This window comes from Capsicum annuum, chromosome 12, assembly GCF_002878395.1.
Source record: "Capsicum annuum cultivar UCD-10X-F1 chromosome 12, UCD10Xv1.1, whole genome shotgun sequence".
NCBI lineage: Eukaryota > Viridiplantae > Streptophyta > Magnoliopsida > Solanales > Solanaceae > Capsicum > Capsicum annuum.
In genome coordinates this window covers 56,484,547-56,506,451 of record NC_061122.1, presented here as the reverse complement: position 1 = coordinate 56,506,451, position 21,905 = coordinate 56,484,547, and the positions used below count along the sequence as shown (strand labels likewise).

Genomic DNA, 21,905 nt, shown 5'->3' with positions numbered 1-21,905 from the left:
ATCTCGGAGCCCAGAAGGTCAACTTAAAATTCCTCAAAGTTAGAAGGTTTTAAAAATGGCTCAGTCCTCAACACTTAGTGAAAATTTCAAGACTTAAACCCCTTCAGTATGCTCCACTTGTTACTATCCTTTAGCTTGAGCCAGGGGTCTATCGAAAACAGCATCTCTACTTCTTCGGAGGTAGGGGTATGGTCTGCGTACATCTTACCCTTCCCAGACCCCATTTTGTAGTAATACACGGGGTCTATTATTGTTGTTGTTGTTGTTAAACCCCTTAAGTATGCAACTAAGAGTTGAAACAAGCTAGGATTAGTACGGAGTATTACACGATCTTCAGTACATGTGTACTCGAGGTGCCCATACAACATGTCCCGAATTTTGAGGTGTGTCAAAAACCCAACTTGAAATATTTTAAAATATGAGGGTGTCTATCCAAAGTCCAAGTTCCTATGCCAAAAGGGCAAAAATAGAATCTAAGAGTGTGGACTGTGTGTTCATTGGATATGCTACAAATAGTAAACATATCAATTTTTGGTTCATAAATCCAAACATCCAAATATTCATGGAAATATGATAATTGAATCAGATAATTCTAAGTTCTTTGAACATATCCATCTGTATAAAATTAGACAAGAACTATCTAGTGAAGGTCTAAATGACCTCAAGATGAACCAAAGGAGAATGTACTTAATTATGAGAATACAAGACGTAGTACACATCAAAGAGTGCCGACTTTCTTCGGATTAGATTTTGTAAAGTTTCTTCTTAAAAATGAGCCTTAAACATTTAAAGAAGCGATGTCGTCTTTGGACTCATCCTTTTGGAAAGAGGTAGTCTAGTTAGATTGATTCAATCTTGAGAAACCATACTTTGAAGTTGGTTAATCTTCCTCCAGAAAATAAACCTTTAGGTTCTAAATGTATCTTCAAAAGAAATATGAAAGTTGATGGTAATATTGACAAATACAAGGCAAGACTTGCAGTGAAAGGCTTTAGACAAAAAGAAGGCCTTGATTATTTCGACACTTACTCTCCAATAACAAGAATAACGTCCATTTGTATATTGGTTGCATTAACAGTGGTTTATGGCCTTGAAATCTATCAAATGAATGTGAAGACAACATTATTAAATGAAAAATTGGAGGAAGAAATTTATTTGGAACAATTTAAGGGTTTTGTGGTTCCTGGTAGAAAAAGAAAAGTGTGAAAACTTGTTAAGTCACTTTATGGACTAAAACAAACACTCAAACAATGGCATTCAAAGTTTAACCAGACCATATTGGCAAACGGCTTCAAGATAAATGAATGTTATAAATGTGTGTACATTAAAGACACTCCAAATCACAAAGTCATTGTTTGTTTGTGTGTGGGTGACACGTTGATCATAAGTAGAGATGTTTCTGACATAATGCTATGAAATGAATGATTGAGAGCAAGTTTTATATGAAAGACCTTGGAGTGGCTGATATAATCTTAGGAATAAGAATTCATAGAACTCCACAAGGGTTAGCGTTGTCAGTATCATATACACTAAAAAGTAACTTGACAAGTTCAAGTATTTAGATTTCAATAATGTCAAGAATCCATTAGACGTGAGCTTTGCACTTCAAAGGAATGAAGGTGAAAGTGACTCATAGTTGGACTACGCTAGTATGTTGGAAAGCTTGATGTATATCATGAATTGAACGCGATAAGACATAGCATGCACTATTAGTAAATTGAGTCGGTACATGAGTAACCCAATGAAATGACCCAACCCCAAACGTTGTTGTAATAGGCATCCCAAGTCCAACCAGGATCAGGGATCGCCCCCTGTCCAACCAGGATTAGGGACCGCTCCCTGTTACCCAACCCAACCACCGATGTCTAGACTTAGATGGGCTAAATTTCAAACATATAACAAGATACCGTTATTGTTCTCATTAAGACTTTACGATAGGGTCACAACCGTGACTGACCCAACTGAGTCCAACCGTACAGCACCAACCGCGCAACCATACCAAACCAAACCATAGCCATGAACCAAAGGGCATACCAAAACATAAAATGAATATCAATCCCAGAATGTAGTAGGATGTAACAGTGAGAAATCATGTCTGATGATGCCAGCCTTCCAGCTTATTCTAATGCCAAGGACGACATCAATATAGATCCCGCCCACACCAACCCCTAGAAGTGACACAAAGTCTCTATTCAAAAGAGAAAATAAATTTGATTGGGACATGCCCCCAACCATGGCCAAAACTAATATCCGAAATAAAAGAAAAATGTCTAAGGAAATCCATACAATGAATAAATGCCTTTTGAAAGGATGGAAACACACCACTTCAGTCCAAATGTTGATACCGAATCTGCAAGCAAAATAAGAGAAATAGAATGGTCAATTCCTGCATAGCGTGGGTATATAACTACCAGTAGACGAGATTAGAGAGTAACCGCTAGCATGAATCTCAGGATATGGATAAAATTATGTCAATCATAAAACCAAGTAAAATCATCCATAATGCATAAAACCATACATATATAAGTGCCGGTAAAGAGGACCGGGTTTAGCTTGCACTTAAAACCTTTACCTGGGATGTGTAGCTTTGTCGTCCTAACCACCCACGGGCCATATAGGTTTAGCTCCCTCTGCTGAAAGAGCCCCAGTGTGTGTAGCTGCACGACCAGAAAATATCCCATGGTATGAATAGTACATCCCCAATATAAAATATGACAAACGCATATGGTCATCAAGACCCCTCATATCAACAAATATGAATTTTTGGTTTTGGTCCCCTCGGGACCACCACCTTTCATGGCTTAGCTACATACCCCACCATTAATGCTCAATTAAAACCATATCCAAATAATCCATTTACCATTTACTAACCAAGGCCAATATTGGTCGTACCATCATATCACCTCTTACTTGCAAGTAATATCCATAGCCAAACCATTTAGGTTAAGGGGAACTTAGGTGCCTTTCCAATTACCATATTAAATCCACTTGGGAGAATTCCATGTTCTCTACAAGCATAACTATTTAGCCTTTAGCCTTTTCAAACCTTTTAAGTCGTGCATAAATCCTTTGTCCAGTTTATAACATGCAAGAGTTCCATTTAAAAAAGTTAGTGCAATGAACATATCTTTATTAGTATTTTATCACACCCCTTGGGGGAATAATATAACCAAAATTAATTCCAATGACCATTAAACCATTACCATGCAATCCAATTTTCCAAATCCATCATTGATGCATATAAAAGCATAAGTAAAATAATAGAAAACCATAACCTAGCATTCAATATCAAAACCCCTAATAATAGTTGAAAACCATAATCATTAAATAGTAAAACCATGAAATCAATCATATAAACAATGCCCTTAGTTGAAATTACAATAAGGGAAGAGAATCATGCCTTATACCAAAGAATTGATGAAAGGAAATCACTAAGACAAGCCCCAAAGCATTTCGTAAGATGAAACCCTATCCTTCTTGCCCCAAAAGCTCTTGAGAGAATTATTAAGTTTTTGGAATAGTTTCTAACTGTTAATGAATAGAATTTAGGGTAAATAACATCCTAAGTGTATTAGAAATCGTAGGCCCTAGTTAGGGTAAGTAGGGAAATATCCAAAATGCCCCCACTTAAATCCCTTAAAAACCCATCACAAGGATACGACTGACCCATACGAGTTGTACCCTCCTATACGATCGGTATCCACCACTCGTATCCAGGCCTTAACCCTTGGATCAAACACTATCCGGTATACGACTCATCCAACCAAGTCGTAACCATAGCATACAATCCATACCCATAACCCGTATCCCTGGCAGAATAAAATACCAGGAGGATCAAACACTGCCCACCATACGGTCCCTGATACGACTGGAACCAAGCCCTATGACTCATACCCTTAAGTCGGACCCATTCTAATGACCAAAACTATCCCACCATCTAACACTAGTTAGCATACGACAGGACCATACCACTCATATCCCAGCATACGGCTCATACCCATAAGCCATATTGGGTTCGGAGAACAAAATTCCAGGAAACTTTCTAAAGGTCAAAACCCAGGATGTTTCAGTCACCCCCACTAGGAACATTCTTCCCCGAATGATGGAATAGGTAAGGGTAACCACACACAGAGTCATTTGCATTATCAAACGTCCCTTAACAAAGTTTGAAAACAAAGAGGCAAAGATGTTAATCTTTCTATTAACAAACTCAGAAAATAAAGATGTGTTCAAGACACATACCTTCCGCACGAATCCCAGAAGCGGAAAACAAATGTGGATACTTGGACTTCATGTCCTCTTCCGCTTTCCAAGTAGCTTCTTCCACCTTGTGGTTCCGCCATAGAACCTTAATCGAAGCCACATCCTTGGTTCGCAACCAACGAACTTGGACATCTAATATCTCAACCAGGACCACTTCATAAATATAGAATCCAAAATACCCCATCCTTCCAAAGGAATAATCAAAGAAGGATCACCAAGACACTTCCTCAACATAGAAACATAAAAGACCAGATGAACCAAACTTGGCAACTCCAACTTATAAGCAACATTGCCAACTTTTCACAAAATCGCACCACTCCCTTGATGGGAGACACCTTGAGGAACACCCTATCCCTAACCTCAAAACTCCAAGTCTCTACGCCTAACATACGCATAAGACTTTTAGCGACTTTGGGTAGCTTTAAGCGTATCCCGAATCACCTTGACTTTCTCCATCCCCTGATAAAACAAATCCAAATCAAACATGTCTGCTTCTCCAAGCACAAATAACCCAATAGGAGATCTAAACCTTCTACCATACAACGCCTCAAAAGGAGCCATACCAATACTTAAATGATAGCTATAAAGGTAGATGCTCAACCCAATTTCCACCATAGTCAATCATACAGGCCTGAAGCATATCTTCCAATATCTAAATAGTTCTCTCCGCTTGCCCATCCTACTGTGGATGAAAAGCAGTACTCAGACTAACCTTAGTCCCCAACCCTTTCTGAAAAGACTGCCAGAAATGAAACGTAAACTGCGTACCATAATTAGAGATAATCAAAATAGGTACCCCATACAGCTTCAAATATCCTGAAGATACAACCGCGTAAAATCCTCCACCAAAAATTTAGTCTGCACTAGCAAGAAATGCACAGACTTAGTTATCCTATCCACGATGATGCAAATCAAATCATACTAATTCTAAGACAAAGAAAGATCGGTAACAAAGTCCATATTGATCACTCCCCACTTCTATTTGAGAAAATCAATTTCTTGATACCACCTGTTGACACATCACGCACTTGGCCATGTAATCAGCCACATCCCTCTTCATGCTATTCCACTAGTAGATCTCTTTGAGATCATGATACATCTTAGTCGAGCCAGGATGAACAACATAACACGACTCATACGCCTCAGTCAAACCCCCTTTGTCGTAGCCCATCGATATCAGGAACACACAACCTCCCTTCGTACCATAAAGTTCCATCACCACTGATCTCAAACACCACTACCTTTCGTCCACCAATTACACTATTAATTTTCATCAAGACAGGATCCAACAGTTGTTTCTCTTTAATCTCTGCACCAAGAAACGATCGAACCACATCTTGCACCATCACACCAGTATCCTTAGAGTCCAAGAGATGAACTCCAGTATTAGCCAAGCGGTGAATATCCTTCACTAATTCCTGCTTGCCTTCCTCCACATAAGCCAAACTCCCCATGGATAACCTGCTAAGAGCATCAGCAACCATATTAACCTTACCTGGGTGGTAGTGAAGACTCATATCATAATCCTTGAAAATATCAAGCCACCTCCTGTGCCTGAGATTAAGTTTTTTCTTAGTGATCACGTACTAAAGACTCTTGTGATCAGAAAAGATATCCGCATGAACACCATACAAATAATATCGCCATATTATCAAAGCAAACACAACCGCTAACAACTCTAAATCATGAGTAGGATAATTCCTCTCATATACCTTCAACTGCCTGGAAGTATAGGCAATCACCTTTCCATGCTACATCAAAACACAACCAAACCTTACCCGAGATGCATCACAGTAAACCACAAAACCCTCATTGCTTTCCAGCAAGGTCAGGATTAGAGCCGAAGTCAACTTATCCTTCAACTTCTAAAAACTCCCATCACAAGCATCCAACCAAGAAAACTTAACCTTCTTCTGAGTCAACTTAGTCAAAGGAGCAGCTATCAAAGAAAAGCTTTCCACAAACAACCTATAATACCCGGCTAAATCCAAGAAGATCTGAATATCAGATGGACTCGTGGGCCTAGGCCATCTCTTCACCACAACAACCTTCTGCAGATCCACAATGATCCCTTTACTAGAAATAATATGACACAAGAAAGTCATAGCGTTCAACCAAAACTCACACTTAGAGAACTTGGCATACAACTGTTGTTCCTTTTAGGTGAACTCCTTTAACCCAAAAGTGAACTCCCATATTCTCGACCTTATATCATCCACCAAATTAGGAGCATACCTTGATAGCTGATGAAACTTCAAAGCATATTCCTTTATAGATATCCTCCCCTGCCTGAGGTTCACAAACTCCTCCATCTTTGTTTCCCTCAACTCTTGACAAAAGAACTGATCCAAGAAGAAATTAGAAAAGGCCTCCCACAACTCTTCCTCTTCCATATCACATCTATCCCTATCCCACTTCTCATACCACTAATAAGCAATATCCTTGAGTTGATAAGCTACAAAGTGAACCTCCTCTACATTAGTATCCTGCATCACCCAAAAGATCTTTTCCATTTCACCCAAGAAGCCTTGTAGATCCTCCACCACCCCCACCCCAGTAAAATTTAGAGGACCTATCTTCATAAATTGACTAATTCTAAAGGCCTCAGCAGAAAAAGCACCAGTCGTACCCCGTTCAGCCTGAGCAGTAACCAATTAGGCATTGACAGAAATAGAATGACAAAATTTTGTATTTGTCATGTTGCCCTGAGGGACCTGAGGAGAACTAGTTGGAATAGAAGAAACTCCAACACCATCAGGAAAAGGACCATGAGATCGAAGATGTACTTTAGATGTAAGACGTACCCCTTCAGCATTATCCCCAGATGGGATGAAAGAATTTCCTTGTGTTCCAGATCTAGGAGGCATGATCTGAAAGACGCATAAACAAGGATAAGAGGAGATTCTGGGATTGAGAACTCAAGCTTGAAGATAGAATACCAATAAAGTGAAATATTCCAAAATGTCTTGCAGTATTTCTCTTATGAGTGTGGCGTGCTTCACACCCCTAAAAGAGACTCTACTCAACATGGCTTTGTGGACTTTCTAGTTGACCATGAACCTAGGCTCTGATACCAACTTTACATGACCTGGCCCCGAGCCTTGTCGTAATGGGCATCTCAAGTCCAACCAGGACTGGAGACCACCCTTTGTTACCAAACCCAACCACCTATGTCAAGCCTTAAATGGGCTAAATTTTGAACATATAACAAGATAGCATTATTGTTCTCATTAAGACTCTAGGATAGGGTCATAACCGTGACCGACCTAATCGAGTCCAACTATACCGTACCAACTGCCCAACCATACCAAACCAAACCATAGACCATAAATTAAAGGAAATACCAAAACATAATATGAAAATCAATCCCAAAATGTAGTAGGATGAAATAGTGAGAAATCATGTTCGATGATTCTAGCCTCCCAGCTTATTCCAATGCCAAGGCCGACAACAATACCGATTCTACCCATACTAACCCCCAAAAGTACAACAAATCCTCTATCCAAAAGAAAAACAAATTCAGTTGGGACATGACCAAAACTAATATCCAAAATAAAAGAAAATTGTCTAAAGAAATCCATAACATGAAATAATGCCTTCCAAAATGATGGAAGCTCACCACTTCAGTCCAAATACTGATACCGAATTTGCGAGCTAAACAAAAGAAATAGAATGGTTGATTTCTGCATAGCATGGGTATACAACTGCCAGTAGATAGGGTTAGCGAGTGACCTCTAGCATGAATCTTGGGATATGGATAAAATAATACCAGTCATAAAACCAAGTAAAACCATTTGTAATGCGTATAACCATACATATGTAAGTTCCAGAAAAGGGGACCTGGTTAGCATGCACTTGAAAGCTTTACCTGGACTGTATAGCTTTGTCATCCTAACCACCCACGGTCCATATGGGTTGAGCTCCCCCTGCTGAAAGGGCCTCAGTACGTGTAGCCACATGACTAGGGAATATCCTATGGGAAGACTAGTACATCCCCCAATATAAAATGTGACACACGCACATGGTCATCAAGACCCCTCATATCGACAAATATAAGTTTCCAGTTTTGGTCCCCCCGGGACCTCTAACTTCTACGGCTTAGCTACACACCGCACCATTAATGTCTAATCAAAACTTTGTCCAAACAATCCATTTACCATTTATTAACCAAGGCCAATATTGGTGGTGCCGTCATACCACCCCTTGTAATTAATATCCATATCCAAACCATTTAGGTTAAGAGGACCTTAGGTGCCCTTCCAATTACCATATTAAATCCACTTAGGAGGCTTCCATGCTCTCCATGAGAATAACCATTTAGCATTTAGCCTTTTCAAACTATTTAAGTCATGCATAAATCCTTTGTCCAGTTTAAAACATGCAAGAGATCCATTAAAAGAAGTCAATCCAATGAACATATCTTTATAAGCATTTTATCAAACACCTTAGGGGCATAATATAACCAAAATCAATTCCAAAGACCAGTAGACCATGCAATACAATTGTCCGAATCCACCATTGATGCATATAAAAGCATAAGTAAAATCATAGGAAACTATAACCAAGCATTCAATATCAAAACCCCCAATAACAGTTGAAAATCGTAATCATGAAATAGTAAAACCATAAAATCAATCATATAAACTATGACTTTAGTTGAAATTACAATGAGGGAAGAGAATCATGCCTTATATCGAAGAATTAATGGAAAGAAATCACAAAGACGAGCTCCAAAGAAATTCGTAAGATGAAACCCTAGCCTTCTTTCCCCAAAGCTCTTGAGAAAATTATTGAGTGTTTTGGAATAGTTTGTAAGTGTTAATGAATAGAATATTAGGGTAAATAACCTCCTAAGTTTATTAGAATACGTGGGTCCTAGCTAACCCCCACATAAATCCCTTAAAAACCCATCACAGGGATACAACTGACCCATATGAGTCATATCCTCCTATATGATCGGTATCCACCACTTGTATCGAAGCCTCAAACTATAAATCAAACATTGTCTGGTATACGACTCATCCAACCAAGTCGTAACCACAGCATACGATCCATACCCATAACCTATATCCCTGGCAGAATAAAATACCAAGAAGATCAAACACTGCCCACCATATGAGTCCCTAATATGACTCGTACCAAGCCCTACGACTCATACCCCTAAGTCATACCCATTCCAATGACCAAAACCATCCCACCAACTAACACTAGTTAGCATACAAAAGTACCATACCACTTGTACCCCAGCATACGGCTTATACCCATAAGTCGTATTGTGTCCGAAGAACGAAATTCCAAGAAATTTTCTAAGGTTCAAAACCCAGAATATTTTACCCAATCAGACTCACTAGATGGTAATGAAAAGAGTTTTGGTGCATTCAAAACATACTCAACACTATGCTTTGTATTATAACAAATATCCAGCGGTGATTGGAGAATATAGTAATGCAAATTAGATCACTGGATCGAATGAAGTAAAATCTACGTGTTGATATGTATTTTATTTTGGTGGAGTACAGTCTATTTGATATCATTCAAACAGACATGCATTGCTCGCTATACAATAGAATCTGAATTTATCAGGTTAAATAAAGTCGGTGAAGAAGCTGAATGGCTTAGGAATTTCTTAGAATATATTCCTTATTGGACCAAACCTTTAGAAATAGTATGTATACACTATGATGGTCAAGAGGCAATAGATAGTGTGAGGAGCATGATGTATGACGGTAAATCTTGTCATACAAGAAGGAGACATAATACCATTAGAGAAATACTCTCTAGTGAAATTATCACGATTTACTATGCAAAGTTAAAGGATAATGTGTTAGATCTACTATCAAAAGGCCTATCGAGAGAGGAAGTTGAGAGATCATCGAAAGGAATGAATTTACATCCTAGGAACTCTACCTAGAAGACTAGAGATCCCAAGATCTAGATTCAAGAAGATCACATAAAGTTGTGATTGACGATTCAAAATTGTCAATATAATCAACCCATTCTCATAATGAAGACAATGTTCAGGAAACAAGGATAAACCTTATGGTTTCAAGATTTTTAATGGTTTCTGAGTTCGATGGATTAGACCAAAAAGTTTGATCTAAATGATTAAATATTTCAGAATCACCTATGTGAGGGTGAAGTGGAAGCTGCTTCAAGGAAAATGATAGTAAAGATCTATTCTCTAAGCTATCATGAAACCAGGACGTATTCATGGCTGAAACAAACAAAACCGTGAGAACCATAAATGATAAAAGATTGGTCGTGGTGACTTGTGTTGTCTAGGTATACATTAAATTTAGATAGTTCAAAGTTATTACATTTACCAATTGACCGAGTGCATCCGGGCAAGCTCACTATGGAAAGTTCAAGAGAAACATACTTATTCAGATATAATTAGTCTTTGCTTGTAGATCACACACTTTTCCATAAAAAATTTTATAAAATAGTCATTCTCCATGTATATGAGGGATTATTGGGTTCTAAGTGAATATGTGAATGAAAAATGAAGGAAAAAGTGAAGTGACTTTTCACTTTAAGAAAGTAAAGTTCTACCATATTGGTGGGAGAAAGAAACTTTCTTATGCTTATATTGAGAAGCACTCCTTCATATGGACATTGAGGCAAGAAGAAGATATGCCTTGCACCATCGTTGTTGTCGCTCGATTGAGAGATTACCTTTTTGGACAAAATTTATTCAAAGATTAAATGAAGTGAATTTTTAATCCAAAAATCCAATGGAAAATTTTCTCCATTTATGGATGCAATGTGAACACGCCACAATGCACCTCAAAGGGACGTGACCCTTTAAGGTACTATTTTGAAATAAAAAAATGACCTGCGCACGCAGTTTAGCTGCAGGTCTTGCATACGCCAAGCCAGAACATTCTGTTTTGTTCAAAATTCTACCTATATGCAGATACAGCGCAGGTCAGGCGCAGATACAGCACAGGTAGGTGTCATTTTAAAAATAGTGCATTGTTTTGTAAATCATTGCTTCCTTTCTAAAGCAACGCCTTTTGGTATAAATACCCAAACTTTTACTCAGGTAAAAGTATGATTTTTGAGTTGAAAAACGTCTTCGTCAAAAAAAACTCTAGTGTGATCTTCAAAATGTTGAGTGAGTTAGTGGTTTAAAAAATTTGAGGTACCACTATTTTTGAAGTAAATTATTTGATCTTGGAAGGAGATAGTCCATTAACCTCAAGTACTTTAGGGGAATAAATTCCTTAAGGACACACGGTGAATTCGGTGGACTTGATTCTATTTTTTGTCTTCATTTTATTTTCTTTGACTTGGTTTTACTGCTTTTCTAGAAAATAGTAGAAACTTCATTTTGATAGCTCATACTATTTGAATTTGTGTTTGAAGTTGTTGAAACTTCTTTGTAGTTTTTGAAGTTGTTCTTGAACTTAGTGTTGAAGTTCATATTGTTGAATACAAATTTTATATCCGAAAAACAACAAGTTTCTCATCATTTGTTAGAGCCACAATAGTAGGCAAACCATCATGTTGTTTTTAAGGTTCAACTTCTTGTCTCTTTTGGGCCCCTTGATCCTATTTGTGCCCAACATCTTTCTATATCGGTTTAGCGCTTGCACAATTATTGCCCAGTTGACAACATGTTCCACAATAGCATGGTTTCCAATCATACTACAATATTTGATCAAATTATTTCTCACCCAGTTCAGGTTCTTGAACCATCATAGGAAATAGCCTAGTGATGTCCATCTTAACTAGTACCCACGCATATGAAATCATGTCCATCTTTGTTGTGCAATTATCGGCGTACAAAGAAATCTCCAAAACATTACTCAATATACTCAGAGAGTCCATGGACCAATATCTAAAAGAAAGATTGAGAAATTTTTCCCATAATGGAATAGACTTTAGATCTTTTTTGCAAATTCATTATTAGTGGTCCATGCTTTGATGATAATTGACCTATTGTTAAGAATCTGAGATCTATCACATAAAACCTCATTCCTATCCTCCATGCTTAAGATTTCACCACAAAATAGCATTGTTAAGAATCTGATGTCTAGCATACAAAACCTTATTCCTATCCTCTGAGATTAAAATTTCACCACGAAATAGCCCCCATTATGGTAGTGTATTTTGGGTTTTTACAGTGTTCCATATATTTGCAATCAATCATATTTGCAATCAATATTTCAAGTCTATAAATGGTTTGGGCCAGTTTCGTTGGCATATAAGATAATAGTGTTTAGTCATGGCTCACTAGCCCTGTTAATTTCTACACGAGATAGTTCAACTACCTTTCCCCCCTTCTAAATTAAAGGTCAGATAAAGTGAGCCTCATCCCGTGTTCTACCATATGATTTCTTTTAAGTAAAGTAGCCCACATGACATTCTACACGACCTAGAGTTTAGTTACTTAAACATAAAAATTACCAAATCTGTGATACAAGTTGCCTAATGTTATCCAAAAAAGCAGTAAGGATAGTAAGTAAAGAATTCAATAATCTTGCGTGAAAAACACCTGGCTCAAAAAAGTGTAAAAAATCATGATCTATACCTCTATAGGATTTTACCATAACTTTACTAACCACAATGATCCTCTCGACAAATATTATAAACCTATTTAACCTAAGGAATTATAGATTCTAATTCCTAACAACACACAAACCTCCCAAGGAAAGTATCCCAAGTCTTCGAATTATACAACTTGAAGATAACATTCCTGATTTTGTTTGTAATACATTGAAACTAGATTATATTAACATTACAACACAATGAACAAATCCTAATTATCACAAGAAAGGCAAGAAGAATCAAAAAGGCTATAAGCTGAAATAGTAGCAAAATGTAGTTGTAAATTGCTTCATGAAAAAACTGCAAAGAAAGAAGAATAGGCTGAAACTTGTTGAGTACTCTTCTTAATACTCTAGATAGTTCATTACATAGGCTTCATATGTATAGAGTGTGTGTGAGGATTACAAACCACAAAATAAGAAAAATATCTCACACAATACTAAGTACATATGTAGCTAACTAACCACCACTCATTTTAACTAAAAGACTTTTTTACTACAAAAATATCTACTATCTAGGAGTTTCTAGAGAAACCTTATTTCTTAATACTCCTTCTTAAGATTTTTCATTGGAAATCCCTGCAACATCCTTTGAAACTCAAAAACTTATTGGCGAGAAGAGCTTTGGTTAGAATATCGGCTTGTTGTTCTTCACTTCTGTAATGCACCAGCTTAACTTCGCCATTCTTCTTGGTATCTTGTAAAGCATGAAATCCGATGTTGATATGATTCGTCCTTTCATGTTGCACTGGATTTTCATCCATAGCAATGGCTGATTTATTATCTACATAGATCACTGTTGGTTTCTTTGGCAAAAGATCAAATTCACAAAAGATTTATCTCAACCAAGTTCCTTGATTTGTAGCTGATGTAGCATCCACATACTCGACTTCTGCTGAAGATTGAGCTACAATATCCTGCTTCTTTGTGCTACAAGAAAAAATGCCTGAACCAAATGAAAAAGAGTAACCAGATGTGCTTTTGTAATCGTCCAAACATCCACCCCAATCACTAGCTAAATAGCCAATAAGAGCTTCATTCTCCACACTTTGTACCAAATGCCATAATCAGTTTCCCTCTAATATACGTCAACACCCTTTTAGCAGCTCCAAAATACTTTGTGTTGGGACAGTGCATATATCGGGATAATAAACTAGCTGCAAACATCACATCTGGCCTGGTAGCAGTCAGATATAACAAGCTTCCAATAAGGTTTTTATAGAGTTTTGACTCTGCTCTCTCTTCTCCATCATCCTTCATTAACTTTTCATTCACAACAAGTGGAGTTGCAACAGGTTTGCACTTATCAAACTTGAACCTATTTAAGAGACTCAAGGAATACCTCTTTTGGGACAAAAAAATTCCTTCAGGAGATTGAGAAATCTCCATTCCCAGGAAAAACTTCATTTCTCCTAGATCAGACATTTCAAAAACATTTAACATCACGTTTTTAACTTCTTGAACCGCAAGATAATTTTCACTTGTGATCATCAAATCATCAACATAAATGGATATAATAATTAACCGCCCATCAACTTTCATTTTGAAGTATAAAGTAGGCTTATTTAGGCCTTTGTTGAAGCCTTGAGACAACAAATGAGTATCTAGCCTACTAAATCAAGCTCTCGAAGCTTATTTAAGACTGTATAGAGCTTTTTTAAGATTATGCACCTTGTCTTCTTCACTTGCAACTATAAAACCTTCAAGTTATTCAACATAAATATCTTCTTCAAGAAATCCATTTATAAATGCAGATTTGACATCTAACTGGTAGATTTTCCACTTGTATTGGCTGCAAGAACGACTAGAAATCTTATTGTTTCATGCCTCGCAATAGGAGCAAATATATCTCCAAAGTCCACTTCAGGCTGCTGGGAATAGCCTTTAACTACAAGTCTGACTTTATGCTTGAAAAATAGAGCCATCTGGATTGAATTTTGTTGTGTAAAACCATTTGACACTAATGATATTCTTTTGTTCGGGCCTATCAACCAGCTCCCAAGTATCATTTTTATTAATCATGCCAAGCTCCTCCTCCATTGCGGAAATTCAAGCTTCATGACTTGCTGCTTCTTCAAAAGAAGATGATTCCGCAAGAGCAAAAATCCATTGCTCATAAACTTTAGCTAGAGACCTGGTCTTCAAAACAAGAGAATCTGAAGTTAATTCAACATCTGAATTGTGTTCTTTCCAATAATAGGACTAGAAGAAATATCACTTTCCTGTGGATTTAAAGATGCAACTGAAGTACTCCCTTCTTGGTTCTTTACAATAATATCTCAATCCTAATCATAGTGGCTAGACTCGTCCACCACAAAATCTCTACTGGCAAACACCTTCTTGGTGCTAACATTATACACTTCGTACCCTTTTGTAGTTGTGCTATAACCCAAAAAATACAAAGTTCTGTGTTTTTGTCCAATTTTCCTCTTTTAGTATCTGGAACATGGGCATAGCACACAAAACCAAATACTTTCAAGTGTCTCGCAGACGGCTTTACACCCTTCCATGCTTCAAATAGCGTCATGTCTTGGAGTGTTTTAGTTGGTAATTTGTTCAGCAAATAGACAGCAGTATTGACTGCCTCAGCCTAAAAATATTTGGGTATCTTTTATTCTGCCAATATGTATCTTGCCATCTCCATCACCGTTCTTTTCTTCCTCTCAGAAACCCTATACTGTTCTGGAGTGTATCTAATAGTGAGTTGTTGTTGAATACCCAAATCTTTACAATACTTGTTGAACTAATGCGAAGTATATTCAGTTCCATTATCTGACCTGATATACTTCAACCGACAACCATTCTCCATTTCTACCATAGCCTTAAATTCTTTGAAAATAGAAAATGCCTGAGCTTTGCTACTAAAAAATAGACCGATGTCATTCGAGTTAGATCATCTATAAAGAGAATAAAGTATTTATTTCCACTCAAAGAATCTGTCCTCATTGGTCCACATATATCTGTATGAACTAACTCTAGCTTTTCCCTTTCCCTCCAAAGACTTCCTTTAGAAAAGGATCGTCTATACAATTTACCAAATTGACATGACTCACAGACATCTCGACACATGTTAATTTTGGGTATATCAAGCACCATACCCTTGGAGTGTATATACATCAATAAACTAAGGTTGTAATGACCGAACCTTTTGTGCCAAAGCCAAGTATCACTCATTTCAACATTGAAAGAGCAACTTTCACCAGAATAGCATAAAATTGAAAAGGAATTGTCAATCATGCTAATTTTGGCTACTTCACATCCTTTAGAATCATAAATGACACAACTTTTATCCTTAAAATTGAGTGAATAATTATTATGAAGCAACTGAGCAATACTCAACAGTTTTGAGTTAAACTTGGCACATAAAGAACATCATTTATGATTTTTATACCTTCATCTGGAGGAAATTTCCCCGACCCTCTACCTTGATCTTCCACCAGTGCACTATTTCCAAGCTTCACTTTGGTTTTATCAGACCTGTCCAAGCTAACAAATAGATTTTCATCAATCGCCAGGTGCCTTGCATATGCACTATCAACATACCAATTATATCGATCAACATGTGATGTGTGCGAAGCCATGAATACCTCCTCCTCTGTTTTTTCAACTTAGTAATCTTTCATAAAATTTACTCGTTGGGAAGACTGACCACTTTGAGTTTTCTTTTGCTGCCAATACTTCTCAATATGCCCATACTTCTTCCAGTATCTACATTGAATGGGAGACCTCTTTGAATTCTGCCAACAATTCTTCTCCAAGTGGTTTGTCTTCTTACAAACACCACAAGGTGGAAATTTTCATTTCTTCGATGATTCACCTTGGTATCCACTAGATTTCACCTCTCTAGAGTGGTCTAAAGAGACTTTTTTGCTTCCTTTTGTTGCTTGAATTTATGCCTTACTTGAAGGCATCTTCAACTATCCCTTCACATCTCATAGTTACCCATTGCCCTTGAATTTACAATTTAGAGATCAGCTCATCTATTGAAAGAGTAGTCAAGTCACAAGACTCTTCAATAGCTGAGAATTTTAATTCGAACTTGTTCGGAAGGATGGCCATGATCTTCTCCATAACTTTCTGATCTGAAAAGTTTTCACCAAGTATCCTTATTTGGTTCACAAGATCAATCAGCTTTGAAGAGTATTATTTTACACTATCCGAGTCCTTCATCTTCAAGAGCTCAAATTCCCTCTTCAAGGTTAAGACCTTGACAGATTTCATCTGTTGCTACCTTCAAACTCCTCCTTTAACTTATCCCAGGCTTCTTTGGTTGTTTCACAAGTCATAATCCCTGTAAATATCACTTCCATAAGACTTGAATGTATACAAGTGAGAGCTCTTGAAGATCCAGTCACCAACTCATCATATTTTTTAATTTTATTGGGAGTTGTGTTATCTCTCAATGGCTGGACAGCAGATTCTCCTCTCTCAACAACACCTCATAAGTTGAGAGCCTTCAAATAAGCCTTCATTTTGATAGACCAAATATGATAATTCTCACCAGAAAAGATCGGAGGACCCATCGTTGGTTGATTTTCTGGTGCCATGTTTTCCAGCAAACAGATCTAAGAAAAGAACCAGTTATAAGACGAGTCAATCAACAAATCAGATTCGCATCCCGTAAGAAAAGGGCTCTAATACTATGTCATAAGAAAGGCAAGAAGAATTGAAAAGGCTACAAGCTGAAACAGTAGCAAAATATAGTTGTAAATTGCTTCCAAAAAAACTACAGAGAAAGAAGAATAAGCTGAAACTTGTTAAGTACTCTTCTTAATGCTCTAGATAGTTCATTACATAAGCTTCATTTATAGAGAGAGAGTGTGTGAAGATTACAAACCACAAGATAATCAAAATATCTCACACAATATAAGTACATATGTGGCTAACTAACCACCACTCATTTTAACTAAAAGACTTTTCTACTACAAAAATATCTGCTACCTAGGAGTTCTAGAGAAATCTTATTTCCTAACACTAATACATCAAAGCTAAAACTCTTGGCTAAACTCTACAGTAGGACCTGGTTCTTCAATATATTTCTTTAGAATTTGAGTTACACTTGAGAAGTCAATTTGCCAATAGCCTTTCTGCTTTTTAAGTGTGTGAACTTTTTGTTAAACCAGTCTTCTATTTAAGCACAACTCTTTGTAGAGCTATTCTTCAATTGAAACTCCTCACTACACCGAACTCTCTTTGCTTAGAGTTCCACATCGACTGAAACTCCTTCTTTAGTTCAACATTTTGCTTCTTTAGTGATATAGTCAAGAACCAACTCTTCAATTCAGCACAGATTTATTTTCTTGAGTTCATCAGAAGTAACCACTATCCATTCCTTAATTTTTGCACGCTTGTTTTTATTCATTAGTGTTTTTGCTACAAGTTAAGCTCCTTGAATCAGTGTATCCATGAACTTGTTTGTCTTAAGTGTTTCATGTTGTTTTGGCAATCATCAAAACTTTGTACAACACAAAAAAGTTCCCCCTTTTAGATGGTGACAAATCTCTTGTCTTTGTGCATTATAACATTTTAACATGTTGGCACTGAATTACAAAACACTAGAATGAAGAAGGTTAGTCAATTGGTTATAAACATTGCACAACTCTTATCTTCCCCTTTTGGCATCATCGAAAAACTATTTTCAATAGTATAACATATTAGCCAAAGGGAATTATTAGGTTATTTATAGTCACTAAGACTATCACCAAGACAACTAGACAAAGACACCATGCAACATAGTAATGTATTAAAAAGAGCAAGAACACCAGTCATTAGAGCAAAAGATGATCATATCATTAATCTTCCAGAATATATTGTACATAAGACCTAAGTTAACACTAATCGGTCAAAATAACTAAGAACTTAATACGACAAGGGCACTAGGGAAAAAAAGAAACTACGGGCACTAGGATGGTGGGATAGAAGAGGCAGGTAGGGGAGGTGGAAAAATTGAGTCAATCTACGAATAGTTTCCGCATTCTCAACCTTCTCTTGATCAAGGTCAGCCTACAGAGCCAGGATCCTAAATTGAAAGGCTTCTTTCTCCCTCTCATTAATGGCTTGAAAAAACCCCAGTTCAGCAGTCTTTTCAACTCTACGGCATTCCTCAATTTTTGTACTGGAGTATCAGCCTTTCTTATTGAAGTAAGTAGAGCAGCATGATTCACTTACCAAGAACATCCTTTATTGTTTCAAAGGTCAAAACTTGACTGGAATAGAGTAATCCTCAAAGATTTAGGCCAACCAAAACCCATAAGGAAGTTCATGCCCCTTTTTATCCTTTATAAGCACACGAGGCATGCGCTTGATTATCAAAGTAGGCAAATAAATCTTGACTGGAGTGTCAAGAAGCTTCATGGTTGTTAATTTTAGAAAATTTGCCTACTTACGCCTCTCCTTTCTAGGAGTAATATTCTTATGAACCACATCAAAGTATGACTGGTGCAGAGAAGACATCTCCTTCTTTAGTACTCTACGGTGCTAAGTAAGATATGGGTCATTGGAAAACTTTTTTGTGATGGCAAGAGCAGATGCCATGTTTTCAAATGGAGGCCACTCAAACTTAACATAGTGATCCCATCCTCCAGTGGGAACATTAAGTATCCTACAAACATCTCCCAGGTGTATAGAAACACCTCGCACGTTGGTAGAAAACAATGACCCATTCTTAGATCCATTTTATAGAACTCAGTGACTTCAGGCCTCCCAAATTTTCTATGAATATTTCCTTGAAGGAAAATATCAGACCATCCTTAGAACTCCAACTTAGCTAGAAAATTATCCATTTCAGGGACACCAAAACCAGTCACAACTCTTCCTCGAATAACGTCCCTTTTTTGAAAGTGGAAGATGTGTCGTAGCTTGAGATTAGTGACACCAAAAGTGTCAACTTGCACAGCGGTATTATCTTCTATAGATTTAGAGTTTGAATGCCTGGATGAACCAAGTTGAGCAACTTGTTTCGATGAACAAGATTTGGAGTTAACGTGGACTTGGAGGAGGATGTGGACCTAGTGGTAGGGAGTTTTATCTTGGATGAGCAATTTGATGAGGGAGGTGTCCAAGATGGATGAAGGGAGGAAGGCTTAGGGATAGAACGCTTTATCACTTTAGAGCGATGAATTTTGCTAATAAGAAAGTCATCATCAGAAGGACTTGCCTTTGAAGGAGGGGGAACAGGGGAAGACCTTGTCTTCTTGCTAGCCTTAATAGCCTCCTGAAGAGGGGCGTCCTCTTGACGTATCCGATTTCTAGTGTGAGGAGTCCTGGTTGGGACAGAAGGAGGAGATGTTTCAACGGTGAGTTCATCCTCAGGAACAAGGATAGATTCACCAGATCTACATGACAGAATGAATAAGAAGTAGCCTACCATAATCTCAGCTAACCAGGCAGGCTTTTCAAAAGGAAGAAGCATAGTTGAAAAAGTTCTCTTAACATAGATGATTATAAGGGGCATAAAGATGAGGATCAAGACAACCAATGTGGTAGTGAAGTTAGATATGACCAAGGCATATGATAGACTATCTGGGCTGTTTCTAACACAACTGCTCAGGAAGTTTGGATTCACAGGTATTCAGTATTGTTGAATGGATAATCATATGAGTTTTTCAAATCATAAAGAAGGGTCAAGCGGGAAGATCCACTAGCTTGAGCCTTTTTTATTATAGCTACAGAAGCTTTGAGCCTTTTTTATTATAGCTACAGAAGCTTTAACTAGAGGTCTGAATTCTCTGATGGAGAATGAGAAATTTACGGATTCTGAAATGCCAACCACCTATCATATGCATATGATAAAATTCACGTGGTATCTGTTGAAAAAAAACTCAACGAAGATGATGATGAAGTTGCTGAAAGGCTATGTAAACATCTCTGGTCAGCTAATCAACTTGAATAAGTGTTTTATGTTAGATTGTTCATTAGAAACAGAAAGTATCACCTAGGATAGTAGGAAAAATCAAGAGGGTAACCAAAACAAAGTCAGGTTCCTTTCCATTCTTATATTCAGGATGCTCTATGTTCTATGGGAGAAATAGGATTTCCAAATAAGACTTGGTAATTAAGAAAGATGGGAAAAGATATTAGTAAGGAAAAATGTTGCCATTTGGAGAAGACAGTGTTAATTATTCATGTATTGCCGGGCATTCCAATTCACTTCCTATCTGCATTATCTTCTCCTATGGGGTACTGAGACATCTACAAAAAATGTCTGCTAGATTTTTCTGGAAAACAATACTGATAGTAAAAGACAATACTGGTGGGACAGTATGTCTGCCTAAAGGAGGTAACGTAGGTTTCAGATCATTCTTTGATATTTCTAGTGCACTCTTCTGTAGTTTATGGCAGAGTTCTGCAACAAAAACTTTATGGAGCTCTTCTATAAGAACTAAATCTTGAAACAAGTAATATCCAGTTACTGCTCAATGCAAAGGAACTATCATTCGAGGAAAGATGGTCAATAAACTAATAGAACATCAAATATAGCGGCAGATTAAAAAGGTGACTCCAGTTTTTGGTTTGACTATTATATTGCATTTGAAGCATGATATGACATCATTCCTGAAACCAGCCAAGAGGAGGAGACTGAAGTTAAAAGAATTTGCAAGCCCGCAAGACTGGAAAGTGGACTAACTCAGAAGGTACATTCCAGAAAAAACAGTGCAACACATACTTGAGACGATACTTTGCCCCTCATCCTTGAGAACATTAGATAAAGCATGGTGGATCTGAGAGAAGTGCAAAATTTTCATTGGAAAATTACCTGAAAGTACATATTAAACATGAGGAAAATAGAACATATACAACATGAGGATAAAGAGACTATCTTTGAACATGTCTTTCATTATTTGGAGAGCCTGAAAATTTAGAACTCCTACTGATAATTTTTTGATAAAAAGAAGTTTTTCTTATGAGGGGTGAACTACACATGTTGCTAATGTTGATACTGGTGATCACAAGACTAAATCCAACAGCTGGAAAAAGGCACAGAAGTAAGAACACAACTTTACTCACTCAGACAGTTCTTACTGGATATATCATACTAGATCTAATTTGTAGTTCTAGTTTGGTGCTAACATTTATTACTGTCTAGTTCAA

At 37.3% G+C, this 21,905-nt stretch overlaps 1 protein-coding gene across 3 annotated transcripts in view; it reads right to left on the bottom strand.

The window, feature by feature from the left end:
• Window positions 1-2,255: 2,255 nt before the first annotated feature.
• LOC107850643 (protein CPR-5) overlaps window positions 2,256-21,905 on the bottom strand; it is a 36,320-nt gene continuing 16,670 nt past the window's right edge. For all 3 annotated transcript variants that reach the window (XM_016695319.2, XM_016695318.2, XM_047401794.1), the window contains 2 exons: window positions 21,481-21,570; window positions 2,256-2,350 (listed from right to left, as the gene is read on the bottom strand). In XM_016695319.2, the coding sequence (XP_016550805.1) occupies window positions 2,271-2,350; window positions 21,481-21,570 (170 nt within the window). In that variant the 3' untranslated portion in view covers window positions 2,256-2,270. The remainder of the gene's footprint in view (window positions 2,351-21,480; window positions 21,571-21,905) is intronic.